Source organism: Maylandia zebra, linkage group LG16 (genome assembly GCF_041146795.1).
Source record: "Maylandia zebra isolate NMK-2024a linkage group LG16, Mzebra_GT3a, whole genome shotgun sequence".
Lineage (NCBI taxonomy): Eukaryota > Metazoa > Chordata > Actinopteri > Cichliformes > Cichlidae > Maylandia > Maylandia zebra.
In genome coordinates this window covers 7669217-7681496 of record NC_135182.1, presented here as the reverse complement: position 1 = coordinate 7681496, position 12280 = coordinate 7669217, and the positions used below count along the sequence as shown (strand labels likewise).

The following is a 12280-nucleotide window of genomic DNA, read 5'->3' as shown; positions in this document are numbered from 1 at the left end:
GCGGTGCTTTGTTATTGGACTTCTGTGCTAATCACAGTTTGGCCATAACGAACACCCTGTTCGAACATAAGAGTGTCCATAAGTGCACGTGGCACCAGGATGCTCTAGGCCGTAGGTCGATGATCGATTTTGTAATCGTATCACCAGACCTGCGACCATATGTTCTGGACACTCGGGTAAAGAGAGGGGCTGAGCTGTCAACTGATCACCACCTGGTGGTGAGTTGGATCAGGTGGCGGGGGAGGACGCTGGACAGACCTGGTGCACCTAAACGCGTAGTGAGGGTGTGCTGGGAACGTCTAGCAGAGGCCCCAGTCCGCGAGATCTTCAACGCACACCTCCGGCAGAGCTTCAACAGCATTCCGAGGGAGACTGGAGACATTGAGTCCGAATGGACCATGTTCAGCGTCTCCATTGCCGAAGCTGGTGCATTGAGCTGCGGCCGCAAGGTGGTTGGTGCCTGCCGTGGTGGTAATCCCCGAACCAAATGGTGGACACCAGAGGTGAAGGGAGCCACCAGGCTGAAGAAGGAGGCCTATCGGGCTTGGTTAGCCTGTGGGACTCCGGAGGCAGCCGACAGGTATCGACAGGCCAAGCGGAATGCGGCTCGGGCAGTGGCTGAAGCAAAAACTCGGGTGTGGGAGGAGTTCGGAGAGGCCATGGAAAAAGACTTTCGGACTGCCTCGAAGAGATTCTGGCAAACCGTCAGGCGTCTCAGGAGGGGAAAGCGGTGCTCTACCTGCACTGTGTATAGTGCTGGCGGAGCGCTGTTGACGTCGACTGAGAAAATTGTCGGGCGGTGGAAGGAATACTTCGAGGACCTCCTTAATCCCACTGACACGTCTTCCGGGGAGGAAGCAGAGTCTGGGGATGAGGGGTGTGACCCACCAATTTCCGGGGGCGAGGTCACTGAGGCAGTTAAACAACTCCTTGGTGGCAGAGCCCCTGGTGTCGATGAGGTCCGCCCCGAGTTCCTGAAGGCTCTGGACGTTGTAGGGCTGTCTTGGTTGACACGTCTCTGCAATGTTGCGTGGAGATCAGGGGCAGTACCTGTGGACTGGCAGACCGGGGTGGTGGTCCCCATCTTCAAGAAGGGGGACCGGAGGGTGTGTTCCAACTACAGGGGGATCACACTCCTCAGCCTCCCCGGGAAAGTCTATGCCAGGGTGCTGGAGAGGAGGGTTCGTCCGCTAGTCGAACCTCGGATACAGGAGGAACAATGCGGTTTTCGTCCTGGTCGCGGAACACTGGACCAGCTCTTTGTCCTCTCCAGGATACTTGAGGGTGCATGGGAGTTTGCCCAACCAGTCTACATGTGTTTTGTGGACCTGGAGAAGGCATTCGACCGTGTCCCTCGGGGCGTCCTGTGGGAGGTGTTGCGCGAGTATGGGGTGTCTGGCCCATTGCTACGGGCCATTCAATCCCTATACAACCGTTGCAAGAGCTTGGTTCGCATTGCCGGCAATAAGTCGGACTCGTTCCCGGTGGGTGATGGGCTCCGCCAGGGCTGCCCTTTGTCTCCGGTTCTGTTCATAATTTTTATGGACAGGATTTCTAGGCGCAGCCAAGTGGCGGAGGGCTTTCGCTTTGGTGGCCTCAGAATCTCATCTCTGATTTTTGCGGATGATGTGGTTCTGTTGGCTTCATCGGGTGAGGGCCTCGCAGCCGAGTGTAACGCAGCGGGAATGAGGATCAGCACCTCCAAATCTGAGGCCATGGTTCGACAACTATTTACATCTATATACAATAAACTATTTACAACACGGGGGGAGATCACGACCATGACAAACTGAAACACAGGGCTTAAATACATAGAGGGAGCAATCAGGGAATGGATAACAGGAGGGAAACACAGCTGGGGCAAATCAGAACTGACGAGACAAGGAAGCTTAAACTGAACACACTGAGATAAGACAGACCTTCAAAGTAAAACAGAAAACACATAACAGTCACGCCTAAAACAAAACACTGACAACATCGAATCGTAACATGTGGTCCATCATCAAATGTGAGATTTACAAGGAGGGAAAACAGTACACCTCTCTGAACAGTGTCTGGGAGGCTGTGGTTGCTGCTGCACGCAATGTTGATGGTGAACAGATCAAAACACTGACAGAATCCATGGATGGCAGGCTTTTGAGTGTCCTTGCAAAGAAAGGTGGCTATATTGGTCGCCGATTTGTTTTTGTTTTGTTTTTGAATGTCAGAAATGTATATTTGTGAATGTGGAGATGTTATATTGGTGTCACTGGTGAAACTAAATAATTGAAATGGGTATATATTTGTTTTTTGTTAAGTTGCCTAATAATTATGCACAGTAATAGTCACCTGCACACACAGATATCCCCCTAAAATAGCTAAAACTAAAAACTACTTCCAAAAACATTCAGCTTTGATGTTAATGAGTTTTTTGGGTTCATTGAGAACATGGTTGTTGTTCAATAATAAAATTATTCCTCAAAAATACAACTTGCCTAATAATTCTGCACTCCCTGTATGCATCAAGCAAAGATTTTATTATATGCAACATTCTCTGACTGGAAGAAATTTGTTTAACATTTAAACCTATTTTCTGCACATTCCAGCACATAAAATAAAATATTTTTTGTGTTTACACTCACTCTTTCAAATAGATGCAAGTAAAACACAACAGGAAATAAATAAAATCAAAGACTAGCGGTCCTGTTGCTCTATTCTCACGGAGTAGGGTAGGCGGAGGTTTACCCTGGTGCAGGTGTGCCGCGGCGGTCAGTTGAAGAATCCGCAAGTGATTCTTCAACTGAATTACTGTGAATTTCCCATTACGTCGTAGCACACTCGGTGCTTGCTTGGAAGTTTAGGAGTTTTTTTCGCTGTAAAGAGAAGTTTTCTTCTCACGCACAATGGACACTAATGTTTTTGTCACTTTTTATGGAATCAAACTCAAAGTAAGGTCAGTACTTCCACGCTTTAAACGCTCCACGCTCATACTCTCTCCCGCACTCGATATATGATCCATTGTTGATCTGCACACAGCTGTTGTCACGAATGTCGCACTCGCTTATGTCACTGTCATGAGACATTCTCGCACAAAAATCACAGTTTTAGTAACACAGCGTTACTAAAACCGTTTTTGCAATAGTAATATCTTACTTTACTTGTTACTTGAAAAAAGTAACCAGATTACAGTAATGCGTTACTGCCCATCTCTGATGGTGACAGACATTAAAAATGGTCAGTGCCAATAAGATTTGATGGTACGAAAGACTACACAGGGTGCAGAAAAAATTTAAGTGAATAACCTATAAAATCATGACAACAGAGATAGTGTCTGTTTATAGTATATTATAATCATATATAATATCATATTTTAGATATCATCTGTGTATCTAGAAATTACTGAAAAAGAACAAAATCAGAAACTAAATATGATCACAGCTGCTAGGAATAGCTATTGTTGTGAAAAGGGTAAAGCTATTGCATTATTTTAATGCATATCATATGTTCAGCAAGCAGGATAAGTAGGTTAATCAGTTTAAGTATTATGTACTATTGGTATACTAACTATAACCCTCTCTTTGTACAGTATACAGTAGACACACAAGTATATAAAAGAATACAGACATATATAAATGCAATGCAAATTAATAAAGGTACATCAGTACTCTACAGTATAATATTATAGTGTAATATTTATATAAACAATAATGATAATAATAAAAACAACAACAGGTGTAATGTATATCACCTGTAAAAACAAAAAACTGCACTGAAGAGAAGTCAGATCTTTAAACTTAGATTGCAAAGGAAATTATTGCACTTCCAGCATCAGCTCTGACAGATAATTTAAATTTGCTCTGACAAAACAACCTCCTGAGGTGTTGAGAGATTTCTTTCATTTTCAGTCCATATACAATTGGATTAAAGAGAGGATGATACAAAACCACTTGTAAAGTCATTATGAAACGTGCAGTTTGGGATAAATTAATTTCCACTCGAGTTATAATTATATCATATGAACACAAACATGAGAAGCTGATCAAAACGAGCAGGTGAGGTAAACAGGTCTGTGCAGCTTTTTTCCTGACCTCTCTGCAGCTTCGATAGCATATTATAAATATTTTTGTGTAAGTAAAAAGTATGAAAAGCAAAGGAAGAAATACAGTGTTAAGTAGTATAAAAACACCATATATTAAATATGATATTTTCGGGGTTGCACAGTAAAGCTTGGAAATTGCATTGTTACAAAAAATTCCATTTAAAGTGAAACTGCAGATTTGTGAAGTGTTTATAATTACAGCTGATGGCACAAGCTGACAAGCAGGCAGAAGCCAAGTTAAAACCAGCAAAACTGTGACTGTTGTTTTTCTCATAATAGTATGATATTGCAAAGGTTTAGATATGGACACATACCTGTCATAAGCCATGGATGCCAAGAGAAAGAACTCTGAACCAGTTAAAGAGTAATAAATAAATCCTTGAAAACTGCACTGTGAATGAGTTGTAATCTGCTTCTCAGATAAAAAGTCCATCAAAAGTTTGGGGTAGATATTTGTACTGAACATAACAGAGTTGAACAACAAAGCTGCAATGAAAATATACATAGGCTCATGGAGGCTTTTCTTAATCCTGATGAGGCAAACTATGGTTGAATTACTGCAGAGTATTAGAATATAAGCAGTAAACATGATAGCAAAATACAGAAATTTGTATTTTTCCAATTCAATGTGCCCACCAAAAGTTATATATGTCACATTAAATTCATTATCAATTGCCATGAAGTTAAATGGTTTGTAAGCAGACTGAAATCTAAATGTAAGCAACACACACAATACAGTGAAAGAAATTTTGTACCACTTGTTTACCCTTTTGCATAACCATCAAGTGTTATATTTGTTAAATTCAGTTCATCATTGACTAATAAAACCAAATGTCTAACATTAGTACATCAGTCAGACTATATTACAGGCAGAAAGAACAAGATGAGATCAGAATTTCATAGAAACACAAGACACCAGGTGTGTCTTCAATGATCCACCGTCATCTTGACATGTGAAAACATGACAGTGAAATGTAGTGGAAGTTAGTGGAAGGACCTTATGAATCATTTTTCTCTCTCTCTGTGGATCTCATTACGTCAAGAGAGTGACTGCAATGTGACCAGTTCCTCCAAGCCCTAGAGGCCCTGACCTGTAGGCCTTATTAATGTTTGTGCAAATGTTGTCTTGAAAATTTTCTTCCTCCAATTCAATTTTTGATATGTTGCTATATATGTTACATTTAAATCAATATTTTGGTTATGACTGAAATAGTACCGTCAGCTGCACAACCAACAAACTCTGCATAATGACTTCATGGAGATCCTTTGTGACTGCAGGATGTGGCAGACAACAGTCTTGGTGTCTAGCTGTAATTTAATAAGTTGAAAAAGGGGGTGCATAACTCAGCTTTGCTGGAAAGGCTGAAGTTAACAATCAGTCAAATAGTTGATACACTCAGTGTACTCAGTTTTTCTGTTAGTCTACCAATGCTCTAAATCTGGTTCATTTCTTTTTTATTTAGATAATTGTAGCTTTCACTCTATAACAGTGGTATTTAGTGGCTTAATGAAAACTTGATGAACAAGATCTGCTGTTACCAGTAGTTTCATTTGTCAGTGATTTTGAGAGCTGAAAATGAAAGTCAGTTTTTGATTTACTTTTGTTTGTAGATTGTTTCCATGTGCAGCTAAAAATCTGATGGTTGGAGTAACAGGATGGAAGGTGGATGTGAAGTTTTATAGTCCCACTTGGGATAAAAAAAAATACTACTTACTGATACTAGTTGTCCTCATAATTCCTATCACAGCAATAATGGTCTACTCGGTTTCTCTGCAGAGAAATGTGAAAACTTGCTTTTCCATATTCTTTCTCCTTTACTTCCACCTACTCAATCCAACTACTGCCCATGGCTTCCAATTTTTTACGCTTTGCCTCCCCAAAGCATGACATGGACACACAAGTTGCATTAAGTTGCACTAAGCTGCAGTAACAGCAGGGGGAGATTTTTTATTTCAAGCCAACATGAAAATAATCAAAGGAACATGTTTAAACAGACATCACTAACACATTTACATGCAAATACATATGAGCCATCTTGCTTAAATGCTTCTGCCATAGAAGGACCCTGGAATGTATTTTACACCTTCATTTTTGAGTAGTGACTTTATGGATTTAATTATGTATATATTATCTCACCATGGTGGTATTGCAACTTCTGCATGCGTGCTCATTGCACGCTTTGTTTATCCAAAGCAGGAAATGGACATGGTGGGCTGGAGTGTTGGTTACACGCTAATGTTGTGGAAAGAGTTATTTATTAAACCAGGAGAACATCGATTCTCTATTCATCTATTCTCAGATCTCATAAATAAAACTGAGATAATTCACAAAATTAACGATATAGGCTATTTCACTTCAAGAAAAATTACCAGCAACATAGAACTGCTGTAAGTTTTGTTATCACAGTTGGCTGGCTCGCTTTTAATCTTTCGTACCTCATTACAATCTAACACTTTATTTTTTCAAGAGTGCACTGTTGAAAAGCAGATAAAAGTCTGATTTGATCAACTCTGGAGATTATTTTCAGTGGCTTTAGTAATGAATAAGTTAACTGTCTGTTATATAAGTTGATTATTTAAGGCAGTGACTTTCAGTTGTGCTGCACAAAGGCGGCTGTCATTGAGGATGCTATTAAATTTAAGATTGATCATAGTCTGAGATTACCAAAAAGCACCTCTGAATGACACAGGAAATCATTTCTGCCTGTAGCAATCTCCCTGTACAACTCATCCTAAAATACTGTATACGCCAATAGCTACACGCTTTTTGCACATGCTCTTTTTTCTTATTCAGATATTTATTAGTAAGTGACTTATATGTATATATATATTGTATATATTGTGCTATTTCTTACTTCTTGTATTGTCTTTTTTTGTTACTGTTTGTACTGGAGCACTGTAACCAACATAATTTCCCCTACGCATCAATAAAGTATTCTGATTCTGATTCTGATAGTCGGCATAGTCACATCAGAAGTATATTGTTCTGAGTTCAGTGAAATTGCTGTGAAGCTCAGTTTTTCAAATATGCAGGGCACTGTATTCTTAATGGGCTGCTTGGTGGTGTACTGTTTGTTTAGCACTTTTGCCTCACAGTAAGATATTTCTTTGTTTTGTGTAGAGTGCACGCATGTTCTTTCTGTGCCTGTACAGTATGTGTCTTCTTGGGGTACTCTTTCATATCACAGGCCTAAAGTCATGCATGGTGATTCTAAGGTAGTCATGCAGGTGAGGTAAAAAAAAAAGTAGTTTAAATGTAAACTTCTGCATGGTTACCTAGAAAAGCGCTATATAAAATTGAATAGCTTCCATTTACCATAGTTGAGTATGGAAAGCAGTAATCACACTGGACTTTTGGGGTAAAAAATGTCCTGTTCAAACATGGTACAGAAGAGATTGTATATGTTACAAACAAGCCTCCATGTTGACTTATGAGGCCTGTATGACAGCCATACAGATAATATTGTATCTGTACAGCAGTGGGGGGTGTGATAGCTTTGACAAGGTCCCAGAAAAAAAAGATCTGTTGATGGGTGTGGTGACCTATTTCTGACTGAATGTTTCTTCCATTGAAAACGCTTTGTTCTTGATCCTATCTACAATGAAGGGAGGATATCAGTGTGTACTGTTAGGGAAAATATTCTAAAACACTTCTTCAGTAAAGACTCAGAGAAGAGAAAGGCACAGAATTCTTGCTAGCAAGGGCAGTCTCAGAGAGTCGCCCTGAGCTTTGCCCTGGTCTTTATTTATACTTCAGTGGTGCGTGTGTGTGTGTGTGTGTGTGTGTGTGTGTGTGTGTGTGTGTGTGTGTGTGTGTGTGTGATCAAAGGGTCAGAGTGTGACCCCATAAACAACTTCCCTTAACCTGCTGGTCTGGAAAATCCAACAGTTCATCTATATGTAAAGAAGCACTTAAACTAAAACAGACATAGCTACGTTAATCCTACCGTAAAACAATAAGACAAGGTACGAACTCTCTCATGCTCCCAGGGTGTGGGGGTGCATTCCTGGAATGCACCCCAAACCTGCAGCCTGTTAGAGATCACACACAATTAATTATATGCCTCTAAGTATACATGGTTGAATATTTCCTAATACAAATAACTACATGCAGTATTGTACCATATGCAAACTTATATCACTAAAAGATTATACTGACTACTAAATACAATTTCCTCTTGACATTCCCTCCTGTTGTCAGTAAAACTTAAAGTGAGATACCGGTTTGTAACATCTTGTTGTACATTTTCTGTCACATCGTCATTAATCACACAAAGACTTCATGTTCCAACAGGTCGGGGTCATTATCATCATCATCACTTGTCATGGCTATTTATGCAGCAACAGTAGAAAATATTACGCGGTTAATCATGAGTTTTATACATGGCAATATACACGTTACAAAGACACAAAATAAAAGTAAAAATATCCCAACTCCGATGAGTAGTCTTTTTAGCACCTGTAACCAGGAGCCAGTGTATAGCCAAAAAAACCAGTCACTTGTATGACTTACATAGTCCTGATTTTGGGCCTGCTGGATCTGTCTCAAAACGTTCAGGGCGTCAGTCATATTTGATGAATGTGCGTCTTCTTTATGTAAATGCAGCATGTGTTGTTGAAGAGGACACAAAGTCCCCTTTCTCTGCTAGTATCATAGAGTAATTCTTCCCTGAGAGTTAGTCCAGGAACATATATAGTGTGGGGTATGTTGCTGTGCTGGGTAGATGGGAACAGACATAATAGTCTGTATTTGCCGATTCTGCTTTTGTTCTGTCGTGGATATAACGGTACCAGGCATTGTTCATCCACGGAGGGATGTGGTCTTGCGTCATATCCCTTAGGTGAGAGTTGTCGTGTGTCCATCTTCTCTGCCTTCCTCCTGGTTCAGCTGTTTCCGGCACCAGCTGGGGTCCTGTAAAAGTGAGCGTCGTAGTCAAGGTAACCAAGAGGGTCCACCTTCCCATGGTTGCACACAGGTCCGTCACACCTCGCACTTGGTTGCCCTAGAGTTGATCAGAGGCTGGAGGTTGAAGTGCGAGCTTACCCTACGGGGGCTCAATCAGCACCCCCCCCCTCACCACTGAAACAACCAAGTGTGAGATTTCTCTATTGTGCTGTCTTGAGGGTGCCGGGGTTTCCTGGGACCTCGACCTCTTTGCAGTGGCTCTGATAAATCCAGGAGGGTCTCTCCGCTATTTTGCAGGCAGTTGAAATGGTCAGAAGCACTTGAATTGGCCTCTATCAACCCCCCATCGCCTCACTTCAGGCCTTTGTCCTGCGGTAGGAAATACTTATGACTCTTCTACTGTCCATCCTCTGCAGAAAAACCCCTCTGTGGAAAAGGTGCAGGGTCCAGTTATCTTACTGGCGTTATGATCCCAGCAGTCTTCAATGTGCCAGCGTATGCACAGTATAGTGACACAGCATTAGGTGATGTTCATAGGAAACTGCTGTCATCACCACCATAGCTTCTGGTTCCTGTGCTTTCACAGAATCATGATGCCATCCTTAGACTCCCTCTGCGCTGTCGATGGAGCTTGGCACGCTCCCCTCATCCTTCAGGTGCCGTCTGTTGTCCACAATCTCCTCTGTTGGCCTCTGGAAAACCCCATGGCACAACTCTCATTCCAATGCAGTTTCATGGTCCTTGCTGTGGCTCCAAAGTCTGATCTCATGATGGGCCCCAACCAGCTTGACCTTTGACCTCAACCACTGCCTGGGCTGTCAGCTATGCCTGGAATGGTTCTCGCTTCTCACTGGGCCTCTGAAGATTTCTCAGGAGATTACTGCTGCACCTTTATTGCCTTGCTAGGAAGAAAAACTTCTATTTGGAGAGCATGTCAACAATCATCAAACCACATTCTTTAGTTCAGTGAACTTCACTTATAGGCCATCAAAGCCTCATCTGAACATGGATGCACCACTTGCATAGGTTTAATACCTGTAAATAAACTGTTAATCACACAAATCGTTGCAAAAATCATATAAAACAAAATTTAATGTTAATTCATTGTTTCATATTAATCCTGGATCCCTACTTTTGACACATGGACACTCCCATGAGTCAACTCATCAAAATCAAATTCCTGTCTTGAAGAAAAAGGTCAGCTAGATCATATCCCAGGCAACATCAGGGTATCTCCTCCCCTGGAGCAGCACCACCCTGGACCTATAATCTTGCAACAAAAATGTTAGTGTGTTTTGCATATTAAATTTGCTTTAAAACTGGCTCCGCCTGCATACACACCATCATGGTCTGGAAAGCAAAATCTGGAAGTGAAGTCAAACTTCACACCTATAAACAATTATATCATAAAAGTAATAAGCATTCAGCACTAGCAAGACAAGTGTCATGTGCAGGTTTTCTCAAATCAGTAAACTACAATTATTACCATAATTTGCCTCAAACATGGATCATCCCATGTGCTCAGTTAACATTAATGTAATCAGTGACTTCTCTTAAGCAAAGTCACTCAACTCATCAATCACTATGAGCTCAATAGCCCATCTTCAACTATTCCATAAACACTGCATCCCTTATTTGTTTTTCTCATGTCACTTGTCCACTTCTACTGAATCTTCCACATGCACTTTTAGAAAAACAAACATTAGCAACACACATGGATTATCCTGGTGGGCAGGCGTCGGCCATCCACATTCCAGAGGTGCCATAAAAACACCATAAAGTTAGCCATCCCTAGCTGTGGAAAAAATGTCATTCACATATAAACCCAGGAATCCTATAGTAGAAAAACATTAACTAATCCTCTTATAAATCACATGATCAAACACATGATTAACCATCTGCTGTAAAAAGAAATGTTAGTGCTGCGCAGGTGTATACACTCTTTCTCACAGTAATCGCTGTGAGCAACACAAGGTAGTGAATGACACACACATGGTAAATTCACAGACAGAGAAAATGGCATTTAAAAGGTTAAATCGTCATGCAACCTCGAATGTTGCTGTCATCTTTCTGCTCCTGTAACAAAAAACACATAAATTCATCCACCCTTTTGTCCTGTCTAGGTGGAGGTTAACCTTGAGTCGTGGTCAAGTCCTGTCAGCTTTTACCAGTCAGTCAGTTTGTTTTTTATTTCCATTCATTCATTCATTCTTTCTTTGCTGATAGTGGAACCTGTCGTCGCATTTAGTTTCCACTTTCAGCAAAATGACGTCATTTCAAAAGAAAAAGAAAAACTTTAGATCGGATTACCTCGCTGAATCCTTTTTAGGCAGGGATGCTCATTTTAATAATTGTCCCAAATAAGTGGCTTTCTCCTGAGCCCATTTTAATGTGGAGAAACTCACTTGCAACAATTTTCTTGACGACGTGTGGCGCTTTTAATTCCCGACGTGCAGATCTGCTTAAAGAAAAAACAGAATCAGTGGCTGTTCAAAAAATGAAAAATGAAAAAATAACAGAGGTTATCAAACAAAACTTTTAGTTCACTGTGAAAGTATCAAAATAAAAAGGCCTTGTTAAGTCATGACACAAGATCCTCATCTCAGGAGGGTAAATACCATTAGCATGGTTCATCATACCATCATACTAAGTGGCAGGCTCAACTTCACAACAAAACAATCATCAGCTAGATTCACTCCAAACCAACCATCAGCTGCACAACACACAACATAAGCCTAATGTCTTATTAGCTATGAGTTTAAACACCAGGTCTGTGCTCTTCACTCATTTAGGCCACAGATCTATTCAGTTTTCCTTTTTCCCTTCATCATAAAACATGTGACATGTGTCATGCACTTCACAAAAAAAGTTTGTTCTGATGTATTCAGAGTTGTGTATCTAGGTACAGGATTCACTCGCACATCAAAACAGGAAACTCAGTGTTTTAGAGTCTCCACTCAACACACAACAACTCCAACACACCTCATTCACTCGTGCTAGAATTCAGTCACCTTTCATTAATCTAAAACCAATCAACTAATTTGCATATCAGCTATTAACCCACTAAGATGACAGGACAACAGAAAAGCATGTTCAAAATAGTATCACAAAAGACAATTTCCTTCATACAGTAAATTACATGTGCTGCCTCAATCAAGCAGGAAGCTTCTCCCAATTTACCATTTTAACAACTAAATTTATTGTCTGATCACTGGTCGGTCAAACCAGGATCTTTTTTCCCACAAAAGTTAAACTGTTGTCCTGCAACCTAGAGAGTCAATTTTTTGCATTGGATA

The 12280-nt window shown here is 40.8% G+C and overlaps 1 protein-coding gene across 1 annotated transcript; it reads right to left on the bottom strand.

Moving 5' to 3' along the window:
- Positions 1 to 3773: 3773 nt before the first annotated feature.
- On the bottom strand, positions 3774 to 4757 carry LOC101485228 (olfactory receptor 51E1-like). The gene has a single exon (XM_004566335.4). It carries the CDS (start codon positions 4755 to 4757, stop codon positions 3774 to 3776), a length of 984 nt encoding a protein of 327 aa, XP_004566392.4.
- Between the last annotated feature and the right edge of the window lie 7523 nt (positions 4758 to 12280).